At 48.4% G+C, this 24,770-nt stretch overlaps 1 protein-coding gene across 1 annotated transcript in view; it reads right to left on the bottom strand.

The window, feature by feature from the left end:
* Positions 1–24,770, bottom strand: part of LOC135392305 (uncharacterized) — a 99,699-nt gene that overhangs the window by 34,373 nt on the left and 40,556 nt on the right. The window contains exons 4-5 of the mRNA XM_064623021.1: positions 4,388–4,426; positions 3,773–3,814 (exon numbers count right to left, since the gene is read on the bottom strand). Coding sequence (XP_064479091.1) covers positions 3,773–3,814; positions 4,388–4,426 — 81 coding nt within the window. The remainder of the gene's footprint in view (positions 1–3,772; positions 3,815–4,387; positions 4,427–24,770) is intronic.

Genomic DNA, 24,770 nt, shown 5'->3' with positions numbered 1-24,770 from the left:
CGTTTTCAACAAATCTAGGGCGAGAACGTTGTCATTCGGGATGGTGGTCTCGGGATGGTGGGCTAGGAGCGTGCTATGTGGTGAAGTTCATTTTTAAGAGTGAAGGGGCAACTGCTAGGCCTCGAAGTTCCAGCCTTCATAGTCGGGGGTCTCAATCCTACAAAGACCATGGGGTTTGAAAATGACCATGTTTCAAAACACGACATTGCTTAGCAATATGCCTGTTTCATGTTTTTCTTCTTTTTTTATGTCCGTCCAAGTCGCTTTACTGATTGAAATGTAACTCTTAGGACTGGCGAAGCGGTCGCGCTAGCACGGCAGTGACAGCAATGGGGGAATCAACTTGTCTCAAGTGGTAATGCCACTGCGCCGTAGAAAACCACATCAAGGCTCATTCGATGAACTAATGCGCCAGCTTGAAGAGAGGTATGCCGATGCACGCGGAGAGCGAGCGCTGCATTAGCTCTACTCGGCATAGCTGGGGGTAGAATGTCAGCGGTCCATTGCGGGAACCCGTGGGAGTCACAAGGCGTCCAAGTACGGAACGACGATCTCCTCTCAGCAGCGCGATACGCGTCCGTCTTCTAGACGAGACAGCTGCTTCACCTGTGCTGTGCCTTCCCTTCGACACCGCAGCGGGCTGGAACCCACTGGTGAACCAGCCTCTGCCCTGCCTAATCACACCAATCACCAACGGTGCGGGTGAGTCTTTGATGACCATAATTTTGAATTGCTTGCAGCGCAGGTTTAGAATGTGCCGACATATGCCTCAAAATGGTCTGAAGGAAAGCCAGAAAAACATAAGGCAAATTATTAATATTAAGCTCCTGCCTCTGTCACGCGGACCAATAATTTCACTCCCTGAGCTTATACAGCGTGAATTTTGATTTTGAAACGAAATTCAATAAACAGAAAAACGCTTGATGCATGTTTCCATTTCGGAGCCACGTGTTGCTTTTCTTTTTAAATTTCAGTTTACCAGAGCACTTTCCTTCGTGCCCCGCGTGTTGTCTGTTAAAAGTCATTTGTCTCCTCCTTGTCCTTCCTCGATTATTTTTCCTCGTGACATATCCTCGTGCTAGTCTGTCAGGTTTGCTTTCTTGCGTGGTTATGTGCCATCGTACGTAGCCGGCTTCCTGTGTCATGTCCCAAAATTATGGTCACGTACATTGCTGGAGAGGGGTTTCAAAACCATTGCCGACATGCCACTAGATAAAGTAGTAAACTAATGCCCCTTTCGAGAAAATGTGCACCGTAGCCTCGAGTTCATAAAATTGCTGCTTAATTAGAACCTATGTTGACACAGGTTTCCTAAAGTGTAATGAAGTGAGGGGAAACTCCCCAATAATCAAGCGCTCATCAATAGCCGCAATCCCCTCTTATTTACCCTCTCGATTCACGGAAATCCCAGTTACCCCTTAGTACCGTGAAGATGCGATGTCATGTCTGTTCATGGGACGTTCGCTGTGCAGCCATGCATCTGGTTTGGTTTTGCAGGTTGAAATTAACTGCCAAATTTACTAGTGTGTGGTCTGTCGTCGTTTTCTCAACTGTAAATTTCACTTCTTTAGGTGGTTGATATTCAAGAGTGCCGATGTCAATAGACACTGTCGCTAGTCTTGGGACGTTCACAGTGGAATTGAATGGAATGGCAACTCAATCGGAGCAAAGCATCTGTTACACCTGGCAAAGCCAGAGGGAATGCTTGGAGGTTCAACCCCCATCCACAACCGTACCTTTCGTAGTGCTTTTCAGAAAGCGAAATGAGGGTCGTTCTGTAGTGTATTGTTTTATTGGGTTCGTGAATAAAGTTGAGTTCTGACTGGATCACGATACGGGTCACTTGCAATGCAACATATTTGGCGCAGTCGACTTTGAAACTGAACGTCCATCCCCCACCACCATTCCATCCTCTGCCAGGCAAGCCCTCTCTGCCATTGAAAGAATGATTTACACTTTTTGAGACGTACCTGCATGCCTGCGGTGGAAGTGCATTCGACAGCGCGCGCAAGGTTTCCATCCTTCTGAATTGCGTGGGAGCGGAAGGCCAGAAGCAATTCCGCCTTTTACGAGATGTCCAGCAAACGGCTACTCTTTCAGCTAGCAGTTCTGCTCCTACCCTGACGGACGAGGAAAGTTCGCCAGCCCCAGATTCGCGATGTATCATGACCCCTACGTTGCTGCTGTTGCTAAACTACGGAAGACGTTCATCGCAGCCGTCAATCGGACGGCGGAAAGGTTCACGTTCAGGTCCCGCGCACAGTTTCCGGATGAGAGAATCGAAGATTACGTCGCTGTGCTGAAAGACCTCGCAGCTTCTTTCAACTTCGGCAGCTTGACTGCCCAACTCATATACGACCAGCTAGTCGAGAAAACGTCAAGAAAGGAAGTTCGAGACCGCCTTCTGCTTGAACCAGAGCTCACGTTAAATTCTGCATTGCTTATCGCCAAGCAAGTGGAGCAGGTGCTAGGAGAGTCTGCTATGTTGTACAGTTGCGCTTCTGACTCCGGCAAGGTCGCCGCCATCAGGCAACAGAAGAAAGCAAATTTAGGCGGTGGAAGCAGGTGCTTCCGCTGTGGTGCTGTGGTGCAGGTGCTTCAGCTGCTTTCCAGAAGATGCTCCTGAAGCCCTGTGAAGGCGTGCTCCATTATCTTGACGATATCCTCGTTTTCGGACGCAGCAAGAAGGATCACGAACGTCACCTCGTTCAAGTACTTCGAAATCTTGGGGAGACTGGCTTACGCTTAAACAAGAAGAAATGCGTATTCAATGCTACCGAAGTACAATTTCTAGGACATGTCCTTTCCGGAGGCAAGATCATGCCCATTACCGGGTCCGGTTACATCGGACTCCATCATCGACTTCCTTACGGGACTCTTCGCTAGGGAAGGACACCCTGAGGTGGTCATTTCTGACCAAGGGCCAGAATTTGAGGCCCGCACTTTCAAAATGTTTTTGCAGTCGAGGGATATTGAACATCGCCGTTCGTCTATCGACCATCCCTAGGCTAACGGACAGCTTGAGCGGTTCAACCGAGTTCTTAAGGATTACATTCAAGCCATCATCGTTTCGCACGGCAACGCTCATCCATACCTCGAACAGTTTCTCGGTGTGTGCCGTAGCACGCCTCATGCAGCCACTGGGCTTTGTCCTGCCGAACTGCTCCACGGGAGACGCATGAGGGCACGAACGTGTCCTCATGCGTCTCCCGTGGAGCAGACTCCAGGAGAGGTCCAGACTCTGGACATAGTTGGGTTCCCGGCATTGGATGGCGAGGTCGTACAGGAAATGGCCAACTTGAGGAAGCGTACCGTCGCATATGCACAAAGGTCTAAGGCGCGATTCGACAACATCAAGAAGGTCAAAGACCCCCCCCCCCTTTTCATGGCGGAGACTTTCCAAAAGGCACCCCACACTTCAGTCCGTCAACAAAGATCCAACGCCACTGCCTCACAGCAGCCACCAGCGTCAGCCGTAACAGACGTACAAGTTAATTGTGCCCAGCACGGCTCGGACCCGTCTCGTACACCCCCACGCCGTTCGCAGCGCAAACAAACTCCCTCCTGAACGATTCGTCTCATAAGAATCTTCCACGGAAGGGGAGGGGGGTGCTGTGTAGTAGTGTAGATGACGAAGGTGCCAACGGAAAGGCACGGATCACGACACGGGTCACCTGCGATGCACCAAGGGTGACATCCTCATGTCCTTTCTAACATTCCCACAGAGCCCCTCCCGAATATTTGCCTTGCTACGCTACTGTCTGTCACGTACCCGAGGCGGTAGCTGCCTCCGACGCCTGAGCGCTTGGCGAGCCTGAAATACAAATTAAAACGACAGAGCGTCATTATCTACCAGAAAGCTGTGTCCATAGAAAGACGCGACTGGTAAGCCGCGAAGTCCCATCGTTCAAAATACAGGGTCTCAAACCCACAAAGATTATAGACAGAAAAGTTACTCGTCAAAAAGTACTCGTTACGAGTTAAGTTACGAAGTTCTTCAGCCTGAAATGTAACTCGCATGTACGGTGTTACTTAAAAGAAAGAACGCGTTATTTCCAAGTTACTTCGGACACAAAATAGCACTACAGAGGAGCAGCGCGCGTGAGCAGTTGAGTTTGACCTGTTGAGTCGCGTATCATCAGAATTAGCATGAGGTGTTGAAGCTAGCGATAATACCACAGCATCGTTGCTTTCGTCGAAGTATCAGAGACACGACTGTACTAGGTCTCGTGATAACTAGGAAGTGAACGAAGAGCGAGCTTCTGACGCCTCCTGGTCCTACCTTTATTTTTCTCCTATAAACATGTACTGAAGAACTCATGCGAAACATGTCCCATAGAACCCCTCCCGAAATATTTGCCTCGCTACGTTGCTGTTTTTCACATACCCAAGTCGGAAGCTGCAGACACCTGAGCACTTGGAGTTTCTGGAATAAAAATTAAAATGACAGCGTTAGCATCCACCAGTAAGTGATGTACATAGGAAGACGTCACTGAAGTGCAACGATGTTTCAGCTTTAAAAATCCAGGGCCTATAACCAAAAATGACCGTATTTCAAAATAGGACATCACTCAACAACATGTCTGTTCCGCGTTTGTCGATGTCCGTCCAAGTGGCTTGAGTCCACTTCCAAGAATGACCCAAGAAGTAATGGTTGATGTACAAGGAAATACAATTAAACTCAGATCTGAACAGCAGTCGTCCAGAGGACGATTTTCGTCTCATTATGCAATCTCTCCCATTTCCAATGCGAACGAAACGAGGAAACATTAGGCTCCAACATGAGACTTGTTGTGTGACTATCGCCAAGCAGAACACACGTCACTCATCATGTTTAATGCGGGACTCAAACGACCACCCGTTAACTTTTACCTTCAACACTCTGCGCACATCGTGCATCGGAAGCGAGACGGCTGTCGCAAGGTGTCCAATCGGGAGGGAAGAGGTCCGTATTTTGAAGAAATAAATTGAGAACGATTCTTGCCGAACCCATATTGATTTACAAATACAAGGTCGTTTTCATCACGGTAGGTCATAATATGGGAAGTGAGGTTCTTCGACGGTATGGACTCAGTGATATTTGGCGACTATTTTCTACGTTTATCGTGTCAGCTATTTTGGGAATAAGTATCACGTTTGGATGAACCCAGTCGAGTAGTACTACAACCCCTTCTAGCGATTCCTGACAAGTGTTGCGTAATATTCAGAAGCACGGGAAATTAACCGTTATATATAGTACTGTAGCGTCCCTCGTTGCGGAATGGGCGTGATGAACGTCGCAAGGACGGCACGACGTATGTTTCGTGACTCAGTGCTCGCGCTAGATTCGAAAACGGGCTGGACATCTCGTTCGGAGGAAGAATAAACCCACACGTTTTTCGACCTGCTACATTTTGGTAGCAACGGTGGGATTCGTCTTAGTGACATGGCAGCTAAAAACTCGTCAGTACTTCAGCAATTTGTTCTACGCGACACATATTCTGGATCTGGGGACTTGGAATCCTGGGAGAAGCACGTTTTCGCATGAGTTCCAGGTAGTTCTTGGACCGACGAGCTACTACTCCTCCCGACTCGCCTTCGAGGACGTGCTCAACGGATTTATGACCATCTCACACTAGCGGAGAAAGCATCATATGCGAAGCTTCGTGATGCACTGTATGCTAGATGTTCTCTATCTGCAATGCATATAATCGCAGTAGCGAATTTCCGCTCCCGCACCCACTGACTTGGAGAGTACCTTGATACATATGCATATGATTTATTGGACACCTACGACAAAGATCATGGTTCTTCGCCGCAAATAAGATAAAGCTTGGTACGAGACCAGTTTATTCTTGGCCTTGACTCTGCCACCAGAGACGAGGTCACCTCTGCTATCCCTGCAACGATTGCTGATGCTTTTCAAGTAGCCGATGCTTTTCTAGTAGTCTTGTAGTGATTCGCCAATTTCCGCTATCTCCTTCCGCTGCATCGCACACAGTGGCGAACGTGTCACAAGCCACACCCACGACAGATCCACTGGCGGGATTTGCATCAGCGATAGCTGAATTGGACAGGAAAGCGGATGCCCTTGCCACCTCTACAGAGTGCACGCCCTGCAAACATCCCGGTGTGCTACCGCTGCGGCAATCCGGGTCACCTCGCAAGGTCTTGTAAACGGCGTCCACTAGGACAAGCCCAGTCAAGGTTCCCACATAACCGGCAACGGGAAGCTAATCGGCATTCCTTGTTCGGCCTCGCTGGGAACGCCTATAGAGCGGGCCACTGGCAACCTGGGATGTCCCTCAATCATGATTACAGGCCCGGTGAAGGTTAGCCAGTTAGGATGCTGCTAGACTCGGGATCCAGTGTGACTATCCTCAACTACAATGTCTAACAGCAACTGCCGAGGCGTTCCCCGACCCAAGCGACTCTACACCAGCCTGCTTACGACCTCAATCGTAACCATCCGACGTCCCAGGAGTTTATGACCTCAATATATCTGTCCCGGGAACCACCAGTACCGTTCTACCTGCTTCCGTTTGTCCGCGTGACTGAATCCTCATCGCAGACTTCCTCGTCAGTCACCTATGCATCGTCGACTTCGACGCTCGCACCCTCAGGGCTCGCCCGAAACACAAACAGGACCACAGTGAATCGCACGTCAGCCACTGGACGTCTGCTCAGCGGTCACTACTGCACTGCAACCACATACGCAGCGCTTCCTGGATGTGAAGATTCCGGCTGCCGAATCCCTGTCTCTCTGTTGCGCAGCCATTCTCCAGCCCAGAACCGATTTGTGCTCCAAGGAAGGGATCTTCACAACCTGGTCTTTGGCGCAAGATGGATAGGGGTGTTCCCAACACTACTAGAAAAGCATCGGCTACTTGAAAAGCATCGGCAATCGTTGCAGGGATAGCAGATGTGACCTTGTCTCTGGTGGCAGAGTCGAGGCCAAGAATAAACTGGTCTCGTACGAAGCTTTATCCTATTTGCGGCGAAGAACCATGATCTTTGTCGTAGGTGTCCAATAAATCCTATGCATATGTGTCAAGGTACTCTACAGGTCGGTGGGTGCGGGAGCGGAAATTCGCTGCTGCGAGTATACGCATTGTCGATGGAGAACATCTAACAGACAGCGCATCACATTCCGTCTCCCGACCCAGTTGCATTGTATCGCGGCACAACGTTAGCCCGATTACACCTTTTGAGTAACAACTTCGAGTACTCCTTCAAAACGAACAACGCTGGAACCCCCGCCTTGTATCCGGGGCATTGACCCCGCGCCGTCGTCGTTGGGACAAATAGGTGCTTGCCATCCCTAATAGGAACTTCCCTAATTCGTCACAATATTGACACGGGTAAAGGCACGCCGATCAAGCAGCGTCCGTCAAGGCATGCGTCCCATGCCTCGTCGCATGCCTCCCGCTGGACGCCGAGTGGTTGACGAGAAAATAGCCAATATGCTGGACATGGGTATTGCCCGCGCCGCCTTTTCACAGCCCTTGGGAGTCACCAATCGTACTGGTTCGGAAAAAGGATGGCGTCGCTTACCGTCGCGTCAACGAACTTACTCGTACAGACGCGCCCCCTCTTCCACGTGTCGACGATACCGTCGAACTCTTGAAGGGTGCCAGGCACTTCAATACGTTGGACCTCGTTTCTGGCTATTGGCAAATGGAGCTGGATGCTGCATCCCGACACAAGGCCGCGTTCACGACACATGCCGGTCTCTTCGGATTCAATGTGTTACTTTTCGTGCTTTGTAATGCGCGTTCCACGTTCTAAAGGCTCATGCAGCACGTTCCAGGGGACCTCAGATTCTGTCTCTGTTATTTGGACATCATCGTTTTCAGTAGGACTCCTCAAGAACACCTGCGGCACCTCAACGCCGTTCTCTCTCGTCTGCGGTCAGCGGACCTCAGGGTCAAACTTCAGAAGTGCTTTTTTTGAAAAACAAAGTCTTGTATCTTGGGCACAATGTTGGCCCAGATGGCATTCATATTGAACCAGCCAAGACTGAGAAGGTCGTGAAATTACCCTCACCGCGTGTTAGCAGAACGTACTAGAACAATAGAATAACGTGCGAAGCGTGCAAAGCATAGCGAGCCTCGCACCACAGATAAAACGAAGAGAAAGAAAAACTTCAATCCGTTGTTAGCGTTATCCAACACCCCAACTCGTTAACAACGATTCCGTACAATTCCCACTTGAGCTCTCAGTCGTTCGAAGTTTTGTTTGCAAAGAGCTTTCGTGAAACAGTCCGCCGCCATATTCTTGGTGTCACAGTATTCGAATCGAATTACCTTTTGACTAACCAAGTCACGAATAAAATGGTAGCGAATGTCTATGTGCTTTGTCCGAGTGTTGGAGCTTGCATCCACGGTGAGCCTGATGCAGCCTTGATTGTCTTCGTAAATAACCATTGGTTCAGCCTGTGGCGCTCCCAAACCCAGTAACAGCTGACGTAGCCAAAGCAGTTCTTGAGAAGCACTCGCTGCGGCAACGTATTCAGCTACGGTGGACGATAATGCAACACAGAGTTGCTTTCGGCTGCCCCAAGACACACTGCTCTTACCAAGCTTAAACAAAAACCCCGATGTTGATTTCCGGTCTTGAGGGTCTCCTGCCCAATCAGCGTCGACGTACCATGAAAGCTTGAGTACTGCGGTTACTGGTAATTTCAGTTTCATGTCCTTAGTATGGTTGAGGTAACGTAGTACTCGTTTTAGTGCGTTCCAGTCTCTCTGACGTGGACAGCTAACTCGTCTGCACAGGACGCCTAGCGCAAACGCTATATCTGGCCGTGTTGTCGTCGATATATGCAGTAGAGCCCCAACTGCTTCTTTGTACTTATGACTTGTTGGTAACAAATCCTCGTCTCCCCTACACTGGAGATAGCCTGCGTCCATAGGAGTGGCAGCGCCCCTTGCGTCCTCCATGCCATATCGACCGCCGATTTTGTTGCGTTGACTGAGAAGGAAACTCCCGTCCGCTTCACGCTCAACTTCAATTCCAAGATAGTGTGTAACATCTCCAAGATCCTTCGTTCCGAAGTGGTGATTCAACAGTTCTTGTAGCTCTTGAATACAACCGTCATTCTCATGTGCAATGATTATGTCGTCCACATATGCTAGTACATACAACCAACTGTCTGTGTACTTCGTGTAGAGGCAAGGATCTGCTTTGCTTCTGCACAAGCCATATTCAAGTACCACTTCGTTAAGCCTTTCGTTCCAAGCTCTAGCGGCTTGTTTGAGTCCGTAGATGGATTTCTTCAGTCTGCACACCAGGTGGCCTTCCCCATCTTTTACGTAGCCCTCTGGTTGTGACATGTAGATGTCCTCTTCAAGGCTTCCATGCAGAAAGGCTGTGTTGACATCACAAAGCTTGACTTTCATCCCCTGTGCGGCTGCGACTGTTAGTACTGCTCTAAAAGTGGCCTGCCTTGCAACAGGTGCAAATGTGGCGTCGTAATCAACACCATATTTCTGAGAGTAGCCCTTCGCAACAAGTCTCGCCTTGTAACTTTCAATTTTCCCGTCTTTGTCACGTTTCTTTTTAAAAACCCACTTGCAACCTATCGTTTTCCGCCCCTCTGGCAATGAGACAAGCTCCCAGGTTCCCGTACTGCATAAGGATCGCATTTCTTCGTCTGTTGCCTTTAGCCACTTCTCTTTTTCATGTTCTAGCATCATTTGTATGTCTTCCCAACATTCCGGATCTGAGAGATCTGCTTCAAAAGTGGCGTAGGAGAAGCGCTCCGGCGGTACACCTTTGTTCGTTCTTTTCGATCGCCGAACTACAGTCTGCTCGTCTCGCTGTGCGGATTGTTCTCCTACTGTAACCTCCACACCGTTAGTCACAGTGTCTTGTTCCACTCCAACGGGTCGGTGAAGGACTGGCGCGTCCATTACTATGACGTTTGGACACCCGTAGAAATCCGGTTCCACGGAATTTTCGTCGATTACGACAGAACGGCTAATAGACACTCTGTTGTCAGGATGCAGAATCCTGCATCATTTCTGTCTGTCGCTGTACCCCACGAAGATACCTTCTTTCGCGCATCTGTCCCACTTCCTGCGCTTTTCCTTCGGAATATGTACAAAAGCTATGCTGCCGAAAATTCGCAAGTGACTGATATGGGGCTTCTGTCCAGTCCAGAGTTCAAAAGGTGTCTTCGTCGCAGCCCTTGTAGGTAGCCTATTCTGTAAGTAGCACGCAGTTGAAATAGCTTCCCCCCAGTACATCTCCGGAAGCTTCGCCTCAAAAAGCATACTACGAGCGCTTTCACAAAGCGTTCTATTTTTTCTCTCTGCGACACCGTTTTGCTCTGGATTGTAGGGTACGGTAGACTGGAATTGAATTCCATGCTTCCTGAGGATTGCTTGCGTTTTGCTGCCCGTGTACTCTGTCCCATTATCACTGCGAAGTAAAATCGGTCGTTTTCCGAATATATTTTGCACATACGCTATGTACTCTTCTAGCCGGTCCGGAACTTCTAGCATTGACTGTAGCAAGTAAATAACCGTATACCTCGAATAGTCGTCAATAAATGAGATGAAGTATCTCCTTTTGCCAACTGTGGCGGTCTGCATTGGACCACACACATCGCTGTGTACCTAGTCCACTAACTCTCGAGATTGTCTCTTGCTCACTTGTGGAAAGGGTTTCCTCGTCATCTTTCCTTTCAGACAACTTGAGCACTTCAACAGCTTGTCGCAGTCCCGTATGTGGATGCCTTCAGCAAGATCATCGCGGACAAGCGTTCTCACCGCTTCTGAATCTCTGTGACCAAGCCTCCGGTGCCATGTATGAATGCTCTCGGCGTGATCTCTTCGAGTTGCAGCACATCTGTCTTCCTTGCATTCCAGCTGATAAAGACCATTGCTTAAAGAACCCTTCGCTAGAAGAATGTCGCCGTTTGTGACAGCGCAGACGCCACCGTCGAATGTCACCCTGTGGCCGCGATCTGTAAGTTTCCTGACCGAGAGGACATTCACTTCAAGCGATGGAACATACAGTACGTCGCGTACTTGTATGCGGCGAGTTGTTGATACTGCAGCACACTCGATAAAACCGCTTCCAATGCCTTCTGATGCAACACGCTGACCATTGGCCACGACCACTGAGTCTGACTTCTGCTCCGTAAATTTAGTGAAAAAGTTCCTGTCGCTAGTCATATGACTCGTGGCTCCAGAGTCTATACACCACCCACCGTGGAAATTAGCAGCAACACTGGCGAAAGCTGTTTCTTTGTCCTGGTTGATTGCACTTGTGGCCTTCGAAATACGTTGTCTTCCTCTCTTGCTTGCCTTCCACCTGTAGCAGTCCTTCTTGACATGTCCTTGTCTTTTGCAGAAGAAACACTCCCTAGCTGCTTTCTCTCCTTCGCTGAAACCCTTGAACTGCGGGGTTTGTGCCTTCAGCACTGACTCATGCATTGCGGGTTTTCTGATCTTCTCCTGAATTCATCTACGAGTTTTCCCTTGACATACCCGAGTGTGAACTCACTTTCAGGACGTGCATCAAGCGCTGTGATCAAGGTCGCATAATCTTGAGGGAGTCCGCTCAGTGGTAGTGCAGCTACTTGGAAATTGGTGATCTCTTGCTCTATCCCTCGTAAGCGCTCTACAAGACTCAAAGTCTCCCTAATGTAGTCTTGCATCTCTTGTCCGTCACTGAGCCGCGACTGGCTTACGCAACAGGCACAGTTTGTTGCTCATATTTATCCGCTCATGGAGCTCCTGTAGCGCTTTCCACATTTCTTTCGCTGTCGTCGCCTTGCAGATATGGATTATTTGATTGTCCTCGATGCTGAGCGAGATTGTACTCTGTCCCTTTTGATCATTCGATATCCACTCCGCTGAAGGAGTTGTGGGCGTCTCTTCTTCGACATACTTCCAGGTACCTTCCCTTATCAGAAGCATCCGCATCTTGAACTTCCACGCCTGATAATTGTCATCCCCCAGCTTCGCTACGGTGAACTTATTTGGTTCCACCATTCCTGACTACCATCCAACCTGGAGAAACGTTAACATTGCCGAAGCTTGACTGAAACCGTCCTGGAGATGACCTGTACAGCTAACCAAGAGCCTAGTGCTGGGCCCATAACCTGTTAGCAGAACGTACTTTAATAGAATAACGTGCGAAGCGTGCAAAGCATAGCGAGCCTCGCACCACCGATAAAACGGAGAGAAAGAAAACTTCAATCCGTTGTTAGCGTTATCCAACACCGCGAAGTGCGGAGGAACTCCGATCGTTCTTGGATTTAGCGTCGTGTTGATGCCAGTTCAACCAGAGATTTCGCCACTATCGCCTCTCCCCTGCATCGTCAACTCGAAAAGAGCACCGCCTTTGCGTGGACCGCGGACTGTGAGGCTGTTTTTGGCCACCTTAAACGCCTTCTCACAAGCGCGCCAGTCCTCGCTATCCAGACCTGCCCCTCCTGCCCACCCCCACCCCATCAGCCTACCCATCATTTTGGACACGGATGCAAGCGACAGCGGTAGCGGCACTGTCCTCTCACAAGAGCAAAACGAGACCGAGCGAGACATAGCTTACGCAAGTCTAGCCCTAACCAAGCCCGAGAGGAAGTACAGACTCACACGCAAAGAGCTGCTCTCATTTGTCTATTTCATTCGCATATTCCGTCATTATCTTCACGGGAAGGAGTTTGTCTGCAGGACCGACCACAGTGCAATACAATGACTCAGGTACGCGCTTCAAGCAACCAGACGGCCAGGCTGCACGCTGGCTCGAACAACTCAATGAGTTTCATTTGCGTGTTATTTATCGACCGGGAATACAGCACAGTAACGCCGACGCCCTGTCGCGAATGCCTGGCTTGTCTGCGAATTCGCCGCCTACGGCACTGTCCCATGCCGATTTATGTGCGCACCAGATGCATGACCCAGTTCTGTCTGAGGTCATTGGTACCCTGTCGGACAGCGTCACGGCCCCGTCTCTTCAGGCCGAATTTATGCACTACCTGCGCCACAAACATTGTTTGGAAATCCTCGACAGCTGTTTAGTGTGGAAGAAGGAGTCCCACCAGTCATCCCGTCCCTGTAGAGCCAAAAACTTTGGTTGCCGAAATCCTCAAATCTGCACACGACCGCCCCTTCAGAGGCCACCTCGGTAGGGAAAAGGCTTTGGAAAAGCTTAAACGGAGATTTTTTTGGATCAGCATGAAATCCAGGGTCTCCGACTAGTGTACATCTTGTCGGAAATGCTGCTCACGAAAACCCCCACCCGTAACACCTCATGCTCCTCTGGTCACCCAGTTTTCTAGCGCTTCCTTTCAACGGGTCGCAGGAGATACTATTGGCCCACTGCCGCTGACAGAACACGGACACCGGTATATACTAGTCGTTTCGGACTACTTCACCAGATGGGTCGAAGCATTTCCGATCCCCTCACAGCACACAGAAGCTATCGCCACCTGCCTCATCGAAAATTTATCCTGCTTTGGCCTGCCCATCTCGCTCCATTCCGACCAAGGGCAGACGTTCGAGAGTGTTCTTCAAGCACATGTGTGAGATCCTCGGTATCACGAAAACAAGGAGGATGGCCTATCACGGACCAACCGGGTGGTCTGGTGAAGTGGTTGAACCGCACCTTACTAAGTATGCTCAGCACTTACGTTGATGAACATCAATGCGACTGAGACTCTTAGTCAGCACTATCTCTTGTTTGGACGAGAAGCTGTGCTACCAGTGGACACCCTTGTCGATGCGTTCCATCACGTTTGTCCCACTCAACCCAACCACCTCCGGGATACTACTCAAGCCCTGTAGGCCGCCCGGGAAGCCGCTACGTCCAATGTTACCAGAAGCAAAGCGTGGCAAAAACGGAATTGTGACTCCACTGCTGGCAACCTTGAATACAACGAAGGCGGCATCGTTATGCTACATTGCCCAGCTGTGCGTCGTGGACACTCATCGAAGCCAGAGAGTCGAACCGAACCCGAACCTGAACCGAAAACCGGTATTAACCGTTATTTTTAGCCGAACCGGAACTGAACCGAACCGAAACGACTACCGCCATCTTGGAGCTGAACCGGAACTAAACCGTTAAAAAAATTCATTAAACCGGTTCAAATAATGGTTCACGTCGGTACACGGCACAGAATAGAAAGAAACTTTCAGTTTTAACCGCTAACAAGGAGCTGCCTTTCTTTTCTGCATTTCTTGAGGCGGAGGAAGCTGAGGCAATGGAAAGGACCAGGCTGACAACCAGTTTGGTAATGAGACCTGTCCTGTCCACATGGCGTGTGTCTCAGCTCCTTCAGCCTCAAGGAATGCCTTGATGTTCGCAAGTTGACCGACTTGAATCCCTCGGGTTCTGCTGCAAAAAGTGCAAATGCGTAATTCTGAAAGACCTCCCGGATGATGACTTGCCAATGTTTGCTGAAATTTTAGGAATATATATTGTCAACTGTGATGTACATTTGCTAGTCTGTTTGCTTTTCACAGTTGAACATGATGAGCATTTTCATGTGTTCATTGTATCGAGGACAGAACAAACGTGCATTTAAAAAAAAATGTTAGCATTTCGCCGGTAAATCTGCACAGGATGTCAGATGGTAGACGTGCTGTAAACCCGCGCCATGCATTTTTGTAAATATAACTTCACTTTTCTCATGTGTGCAATGTTTCCAATAAATGTATATATTGCTGTTCAACAAGACAGAAATAGAATGTGTGTTTCTACGACACAATTACGTCTGAGCTCTGCTATTAGCTTCTAGCTCTGCTGCAGGGCTCCGTTGTCAGTTATGTACCTTCTGAGTGGAGACCAAGGAAATGAACAAGTTACACCTATACCACACCCTTATGCAGCAACATTTGCGAAAGGGTGTGATACACCTCAGTTACACCCTTAAAACTTCCAAAAGAGAATTATAGAGTGTAACATGGGTGTTCTTTTCTTAAATACGCCCCTTTTACACCCGTAGGGGAGTGAAAAAAATTAAGAGTGTATAGTAGGCTACTTCTTTAGACAAAAAAAGTGAGCCATGTTGCTTCTATTCCTTTTCGTCCGTTTCTGCGCACTTACAGTTTCAGCCTTGGCCTTTCCCGTCGTGTGGCAACACTGTAAACGCAGGCGCGCAGTTCGCTGTATTTCGTCGACGGGAGACGCAAAACTAGCTCATTCCAAGCAGTGTGCCGAGACAGAGAAAAGTAAGCAGCGGAACCAGGAGAAGAATAAGGTATTTCAGTCACCTGGTAGCAAGGTAAATGGTGTGTGCGATTACTCTGAGCACATCTAAGGTGGTTTTGACAACGCAGCTATTTGCAGAATCGCTTTCGTGTGACGCTCCACATGGATTGATTGCGATGACATGAAAGTACATGCACCGCGACTTTATTCATTAGGACGTAAACATTTCTGCAATATTATCACTGATACTCTTGCTTAGTAATGTGTGTGAAGCATATTAAACACTTATTTGCCCCGGCCACCGTCAGGGCAGAGAGAGGCGTATAGCAATGAAAGCTACTGCAGTTCCGAAAGTAGTATTGTGATAACGATCAACATTCTTTTCAGGTATTGTGAACAACGATGGGGAGGCACAAGGACAACCCAGTAAGGAAATATTTTGAGTACAACATCAACGAAGACCAATCAGCATGCAGGATAGGAAACTGCAAATATTTGCTGACTGGCGACCATGCTGCCAATTTAGAACGGCACGTTCGGAGACATCACAAGATGGAGTATGAGAGCGTGCTGAATGAAAAACCGTCGGCGTCAAAGCATTCTGGAAGCCATCCGTCGGATCAGACCCCGGAAAAAAGGAACGCGCAGCCGAGGATCAGGAGTATGCTACGTGACACCGTTATTGCTGTGCAAATGACAAAAGACATATTTTTGGAAGGATGTGTAGAACTGGTTACCAAAAATGGTCGCCTCTTTGCTATAGTGGAAGACTCTGGATTGAGGAAAATCATCGACCCCATCTTGAAAGGGCTGGGCGAAAGCATAAATGCTGAAAAGGTTAGAGCGCTTGTCAAGGCGGAAGCAACGGCTACCAGACAAATGATGTCGAAACGTCTGCAACAGCGTCTAATCTCATTAGACGCTGAGACAGTGACTGCGCTAACAGTGCGCTAACAGTGCGCTAACAGTGGACTGCGCTACACGATTGGGCCGGTCCATATTAGGTGTGAACATGCAATACATTGAGAACGGCAAGCTGGCTATACAAACACAGCCATGCGCGAGCTCTATCAAAGGCACACCGCAGAGCACCTCAAATCGGAGGTACTAGATATACTGTGGGGATTCGAAATGCGAGCGTTTATTGCGCTGACGATGGTGATGGCGGCGATGATTGCGCGAGGGCGTTTGCAATTTCCTCGTGTACGATAGACTGCACCAAGGATGCGGGCTCCTGCGAAGTTCTGTAGCTTGTTGTAGCTACTGCTTTGGCAACTTCTTCCCGGACAATCTCACGGATCAGAAGGCAGAGATCACTGAGCGACGATGTACCATTCGTTGGCCCATAACTAACGTACGTTTCCCGATGTCGAAGATTTCTAGCATCCTGGAGTTTCTTGCAGAAATCGAGGATATCTGTTACAGTAGCGAGGTCTTTGCTCACAATCAGCTGGAAAGCGTCCTCGCGAATGCCCCTGAGGATGCAACGGATCTTCTCGGCATCAGTCATATCCGGGTTACAACGTTTGCAAAGGGACAGGACGTCTTCAATATAAGACATGTAGGACTCTTCGTTCTGCTGGATCTGGGAGGAAAGCTTCTCCTCAGCGTCTAGCTTTCTAAATGCCGGTCTGCCGAAAAGATCGCGGAAGTGGCTTGCAAATTGTCCCCAGTCTCTGAATTCTCCCTCGTGGTTGAGGAACCATGTCTTCGCTACACCGCAAAGGTAAAAAGCAAAATTAATAAGTTTGCTCCCATCGTCCCACCTGTTGTGGCGGCAGACGCGACCGAATTCGTCTAGCCAATCGTCGACGTCTTGGCCGTCGAGGCCGCTGAAGGAAGGAGGGTCACGTTGCCTTACGACAGGAGCGGCAGATGCCGATGTTGTGGCCTGCGTGGCCGGAACAGTACCGTTACCAGCTGCGACGGCTGGAGCACTGGTGGCCATGAACAGTACTCGTCGGCTTCGAAGTTCCAGGTTAAGTTCCAGGAAGAAGTTCCGGGGTGCGTCTCTAAGCTGTAGTAGGGCTGCCTAGAGGAAGGGATCGATGAACGCACCTCCACCAAATTGTGGGGATTCGAAATGCGAGCGTTTATTGCGCTGACGATGGTGATGAGGATTCGGCTCGCGAGATCTGTCTCACAATACTCGCGGTGTACAAGGTGGACCCGGAACAAGTTTACAGCGTGACGACTGACAATGGGGCAAACGTGGTAAAAGCCGTAACGCTCCTTCGGGAAGCTACTACACATTCACCGCACGAAGCACCGCAGTCACCGCACGAAGACATTAACGAGGACTTCAGCACCTATTCTGAGGAAAGCCCAGAAGCTCTGCAAAATGCTTTAAGTGAGTTTGAGGGCACTGTTCAACTATGTGATGAGACGTCTGAACCACTGCTACAGGGCATGCGTTGTGCTGCCCACACGCTACAGCTTGATGTGCACGACGCCTTGAAGCAACCAGAAATTTTGGGCATCATAGGCAAGTGCCGTACGTTACCTAGGAAGCTGCGGACGCAGACAGTGATGTCGTTAATACGGAGATTGAATTTAAAAAAGCCACTCCTTGACTGCCCAACGCGGTGGATGTCAACATCGATGATGATTCAGAGACTACTGGAACTGCGTGAATTCAGTGACGATATGTTTTCAGGCGATGGCAATTTGAGTTTCACGCCAGAAGAGTGGGACACCTCAAGAAGTATAGTTGAGGCTTTGCACCCGGCCGTAGAAGCAACAAGAAGGCTACAGGCAGAAAAACTGGTCATAGGGGATTTTCTTGCTGTGTGGTTAAGATGCATAATGGAAAGTGCCAAAATCGACTCACCGACCTCAAAAGCGCTTCTACTTGCAACGAACAAGCAGACGTCCCTTCTCATGTCGCTGAAAATTCGCATGTGTTCGCGGGTGCCGAAAGTCCCCCTGGCCCTCCTGTTGTGTATGCAGCGGCTCACCACATCTCACAAAGTAGCAGTGTCGCAGGCTAGAAAACCGTGGAACCGTGTTCGTCTAGCCATCGTCAAGACCACGACCACGGTGAATGAAACCCTCGGCTCACGCCTCAACGCACTTTTATACAGCTTCGAGGACGTAATTCCCCAAGGGAACTCTGATATCGGACGGACCACCATCCTGACGCACCAGATACAAACCGGCGACACACCGCCCATAAAACAGAATCCTCATCGCATACCACCGCACTGTCGGGAAGTCATCCAGCAGAAAGTAAACGAGATACTCGACATGAGCGTTATTCGACCCTTTAGTAGCCCTTGGGCAGCACCGATTGGTCCAAAAGAAAGATGGCACCCACAGATTTTGCGTCGACTACAGTCGTCTCAACGCGGCGACCTGCAAGGATGCATTTCCTCTGCCACATGTAGACCATACGCTCGAGCTCCTCTCCGGTGCAACGCATTTCAGCACAACGGACCTTGCGTCAGGCTACTGGCAAGTGGAAATGTACCCGGCATCGAGAGACCGTACCGCGTTCACTACACATTACGGGCTGTACGAATTCAACGCCCTTCCGTCAACGTCCAACACACTGCTCATGTAGGGAACCGCTTTCAATTGAAACGAACTTTGCGACACCGCCTTCAGTGAGCTCAAACGTCGCCTGGCTTTTCCCCCTGTACTGGCATGTCCTGATTTCTCCTTTCGCGCAGCACTTTCTCGCGAGGACTGGCCTGGAAAAACTGCACGGGCATTTGGTGTTTTCTCTCGCGAGGCTGAACTCAGGCCTGGTCGGTGGGTTTAACCTTGAATTAAAGAAAAGGGTTTTTCTACTTGTTACAAAGGGGATAGAATAGTGGAAGGAAAAAGAAAATCATTAACAATGTTGGGTTCACGTCGCGAGACAACTGAGAGCATGAGCGACGCCACAGCGGTCGGTCTGTGGGTTGAACCTGAGGGTTCTTTCACCTTCTTTCCATCACACGGCACCCCGTATTTAACATACCTCGTGGACGACAGCGTGTCTAAGCAACTTGCACCCTGCCACCAAGTGTCTGGCGTCCTCGGGCCAGGTTCGAACCCGCGATCTCGGAATCAGAAGGTGAACACGCTACCGACTGAGCCACCGAGGCCGATAGGAGGGAAAAGCCTGGACATATTTTATTGGTGAAGTGTTTCTAGGGTGCCTTGTAATTTGTTAATATCGAACAGGTCATGGGTATTGAACTTGTATATGAGGTAAGACTTCCTGTCACATTTCTCCCGTGTGAATCTCAACCTGATTTCCAGTATATTCAGCCCTGCGGGTGCGTCACGTAACGGGCCATTTCACCTTTGTAAAAAATACGTAAATAATAAACGTCTCAACAGAAAAATATAGGAATGTAGCCGATTACCTCCCGGGAATTCAATTTCACACCTAGTGAAATTACTTTCGACGACTTTTAATTGAAATGAATCAATTTTTTTAATTGAACTCGTAAATTTGCCTAGTAAATGTAATGTTTTTCTTGCTAAATCAGATAGACCGTGGTTGAGTACCGCAAAGTACGTTACGTAGTATGGCGGTGTGTGTGTGTAGTTGGAAGTTTAGTGGCGCGAGGGCAACTAAGGCCAAAAAGCGCCAAATCAATGACTAATGTGAGCTCAAGGTGAATTAATGGGTATGGATGGATTAATAAAAATACTGTTTAGCACGTCATAAAATAGGTGCTCTAAAACTGTTAAATGATTCAAGCTATTACAGGCTACTTATCGGCTTAGTGGTTTCTAAAAATTTGATGACATTTATGTGTGGCACAACTGGTTCCTCACTCAGCAAGAGAGAAGGGTGATAAGGGATGTGATATCGATAAAATGCCGAGAAGTAAGTGCGGCGATGATGTTCGTATAAAGGACATGTCAAAAGAATATGTATTACTGTCAAAGGTTCGCAACAATGATGGCATTCTGGCTGTTCTTCACCTAACAGTAAGTGATGATGTGTTATGTTGGTATGTCCGATCCGAAGTCTTGCAAATGTAACTTCATACAACCTGTTTTGGTTGTGACTGCTACCCCATTCGTTAACTGTTGGTTTGATCATGTGTAACTTGTTTTGTATTTGTTTATTCCAGCTTTCCTGCCATAACGATAGCATGGCTCTCTTGAGCACTGTTCGGTGGTCCTGGAATGGTATAGCCATAATTTATACCTCAGTTTCAGCTCCTTTCGCCGTGGCATCGGCAAGCTCGTTCCCTGAGATACCAACATGGCTTGGTACCCAACAGAAGTGTATAATGTAGCCTTTCTGGATAAGTCTTTGGATACACAACAGAAGATGGTGCAAAAGTGCGTTTTTAGCTGGTTGTTTTGTTTTGATTGGCATCATTAAGCTTTTGTGTAGATGACTGCCTTTTTCTCCTTTCTTTTTTCTATACATTCAAGTGCAAGCAGTACTCCGTGTATCTCTGCAGTGTATATGCTGGCTTTCGAATTAATCTTGACAGATCGCACGTGACCTGTCTCTGTCACTGCTGCTGCAGCAACGCGGTAAGGTGACTTAGAGCCATCTGTATAGAGTTCTGCAAGTATGGCGGCTCTGTCCAGAAAAGTTGTCAAAAAATTTAGGTTTAGTTACGCATATTTCAGTGACACACTAAGTCGGCCGCGTAACAGCGCCGTGAGGGGGTATACCACTTTCCACCTGATAGACAGAGCAGCTGAAAAATAAGGGAAGGGTAGCCACAATGTAGTTTGCTCTTGTCAACGGATATCACACATGGAGGTCACCGCCCTCGTTATCGCTCTGTCAGGTGGCGAGTGATATGCCCTCCTCACACCACTGTTTTGCGGCCGACTTAGGGTGCCGCTGACAAATGCGCAACTAAACCTCAATTTTCTGGCCACTTTTCTGGACATAGCCGCCGTACTACATAGCGTGTTTTGCAGTGGGCTTGGCTAATTCAACCACGGCCTATCTGATTTAGCAAGAAAAGCGTTGCATTGACTAGGCAAATTTCCGAGTTCAATTCGCAAAATTTCATTTATTTCAATTAAAAGTCGTCAAAAGTAATTTGAGTAGGTGGCAAATTGAATGCCCGGAAGGTAGCCGCTAACCCCATATTTTTATGTTGAGCCGTTTTCTTTCTTTTTTTTTACAAAGGTGAAGTGACACGTTACGTGACGCACCATGTATAGTTTAAAGGGACTCAGACCAGAAGTTCGACAAATCTTTCGTTTGCATCTATTACGAAGGTATAATATGCCTCCAAGCCACACGCGAAATATTTTGCTGTTCGCGGCGGCAAAGTTTGCCAAACGGGGAGCTGAAAACCGGCTTCGCTTTTCCTCCTGAACTCGCGCAATCGGCGCCGAAATCTAGCCTCTTTGTAGTGGACATCCTCCAATTTCCGTGTGCGTGACGAAAGCGCGAGGTCCATATTTCATTGGACGCCCGGACCGGAAGTGCTGTAGTGAGTTTGTGAGAGCGGCGGCATCCGTCCGGAAAGCGATCTTCAATATGGACGTCGAAGCAAGAAGGGCGGAGACTTCGAGCCAGGAACTTTTTTCCTGACCTTTCTGGGCGATCGAAAAGGAAATTCTGCTTGCGGAACAGCTGGGTAGCCTTGCTTTCGAAATGTCGCCGATGCCGCGAATGCGAGACGAAGAGAGCTCTACGAACGTCGGTCACAGATGAAGCAAACACGATCAGCCACCTGTCTTCGACATACAGGTAAGCGATGAGCTTTTTTAACACACACTGCGATCGAACATGTAAACGTTCTCTGAAATTTCGTGTCCCGATGTTTAATTCGCACTTGCTGTTTCTGGTGCCGGTGCGGCTGGTGTGTCATAATGTCGAAGGAGATCGAATGCTTGTGCTGCAAGGAGCTCGAAAACACTGCCGAATGACTGCAGTATGAGTGCATTACAACCCACAAAAATTTCCAACTTCTATGCTTCAATATGACTGTCCTGAAGGTGGTATATTTTGAACTCCGTGGGCAACACGAACCTATGAGCGACTATATTCACAAGTAAGTCACATGTGCCCTTGTCGAACGATGTTAAAATTTGGGCGCTGAAAACTGGTTTGGTCCTGCATTAAAGTAGCTAAAAACTCCAGTACAGGGCGCAGCACATAAAAAGACTGTATAATACACGACTCTGAACTGGAGAAAAGCAAGATAGGCAATTTTCTAATCGTCATTGTGCTGTGTCCTGAGTCATCTTTTTATGTATTGCCCTGTGCATAGGGTTTTAGCGTAGATTTTAACGATATTGAATGTTCTTGATTGTCGATTCAGTGAAAAGTAAAACAAGGTTGGTTTCTAAAAGAACACAGCATGTGTAGTAATATACAGGGTGTGGGCAGGTAAACTGCAGTTGCTCTCAGGTACATGTGGAAATGACACTGCACACACACTGTACTGTAACCGGTTACTTATTTGCCTAAACTACATTTTATGTACATCTGTATAGACGGTACAGATACACTGCGTATCGCCAGTGTGCAAGGTGGGTATGGCACAAGCTTGGGAAAAACAAGAGCATGGTCATCCCAGGCGTGCAGTGACAAGAGCAGCATTCAGGGACATCCCCTCTGAAACCCGGCTTGACCTATAGCAGAAGACTACGCAAGGAAGCTAAGTTTACAGGGTGGTGCGTGAGTACACTCTTAAAAATGAACTTCACCGCATAGCACGCTCCTAGCCAACCATCATCTCGAATGATATCGTTATCTGCCCCGTTTTCAACAAATCGGGGCAGATAACGATATCATTCGAGATGATGGTTGGCTAGGAGCGTGCTATGCGGTGAGGTTCATTTTTAAGTGTGTACGTGAGGAGGAACAGACTTGGGCAGGGAGAGGAGGACATATCGGAGGCGAACAATTCCCTTTTCGCGCCCCGACCTGATAACAACACCGATAACACGCCCGGCAGCTTTCGCGTAAGATAAAGAATAATTCGTGATGTATAACTGTGGGAACAAGCATGAGACTTTCCAGATATCAGGAGATTGCGGGATGAAACTGGCAGGTTCGCGCCTGTGATAGCCTTCTGGACGACAAATTGACTAAATGCGAGTTCTAACCCAAGCAGCACAATGTACTGAAAGTCGGGTGCAATAGGTGTGGACGGGTATAGGTGGAAGGCCTTGAACAGGCTCGTGACACTAAAGAACATTGATAAGACACGTACCGTCTACCCGTATTGCACTCGTCTTTCAGTACATTGTGCTGCTTGGGAAATGTGCAGCAAGGACAACAACTACGGTCCGCAAACGATACACAGATATGTAATTTAAATGATGATACCATCAGTGTCAAGTTGGTATCGAGAGTTATTACGAGCTAAAATACAGGAAACTGACAATTTGGCGCCAGTGAGTGCCACTTGGGCGACAATTTGGCAAAATGTCTGAAGTATATAGATTGGGCTGGTTGGTGTAAATCGACAAGTGACCAAAGAACAAACATGAAACAACAACAGAGCGACTTGTGTGTGATCTTGTCTCCTGTTTGTCCTTTGGTCGCTTGAAAATGAACGATTTGACCAAACGCTACTTCGCAGGCTGTAGCAAGGGAAACAGGTATGGTCTGTGGACTCATAGCTATTAAGCATGGATCTACAGACTACGTAATTAAATGATGACATCTTCGATATCACGTTTATATCCAGAGTTCTTACTAACTGAAATGGAAGATATGGACAATTTGGCGTCTGCGCGAGCTGTGGCGATGCGAGTGGTGGCGTGTGCGAGTGGCAATGATTTGATCAAACGCGAGTTCGTTGGACCAGAGATTTTGGTGCAGAACTAAATACATTCAGAATCGAAGGCGTGTATATTCCCAAATCCTAGCAGTGGGTAGGAATACAGAAGGTAACCGACACACGTGGCGGTGAAGAAGTAGAAAACACTGAGTAAATTTTATTTTAGTGTATTTACAATACTGTTTACCCATACTTTGAGGTATAGTCGCAGGTGGATAGGCCACACGGCAGCTTACAACAACACAAGAACAGACAATTACAACAGATGTTGCACTTTCTAACTTAAAGCCCCATGTCAGATGTCTGCAACCCCGATGATGGCAGGGGCATCCAAGGAATACACCACAAAGAGTCACTAGTGTATTCTGCATAGCGAAGCCATTATCAACGACTGATACTAGGCCCTTGTACTGGGATTTTCACAGTCATGACCGCAAAATTTGGAAAAGGAGCCGGCAGAGCCCTTTAAAACGGGCAAAACCCTTTGTATCTTGGTGCGAAAGGCATATTCGAGACGGCTTATGCTATTGCTCTTCCCACTGGAATTGTAACGGAGGCGACCGCAAAATCCGTAAAAGACCGCAGCAGAGCCTTTTAGAACGGGCGAAACGTCTTTAATCTTGGTTCCAAACAGATATTATCAACAGCTTATGATGATCTTCTAGTGCAACAGAAGCGACAACAAAATTCCTAAAAGGCAGCAGCAGAGTCCTTTAAAACGCACGAATCCCCTTGTATCATGGTACCAAAGGCATATTCATGACGGCTTATGCTATGCCTTTCTACCGGGATTGCGCAAGAGGGGACCGCAAAATTTGGATACGGCGGCAGCAAGGCCTTTTAAAACGGGCGACAATCCCTGTATCATGGAGCGAAAGGAAGAAAGTTATCAGTGGCTTGTGCAATGCT

The sequence above is a fragment of the Ornithodoros turicata genome, chromosome 4 (genome assembly GCF_037126465.1).
Source record: "Ornithodoros turicata isolate Travis chromosome 4, ASM3712646v1, whole genome shotgun sequence".
In the NCBI taxonomy this organism is placed as follows: domain Eukaryota; kingdom Metazoa; phylum Arthropoda; class Arachnida; order Ixodida; family Argasidae; genus Ornithodoros; species Ornithodoros turicata.
This window is presented reverse-complemented; position numbering and strand designations above follow the sequence as displayed.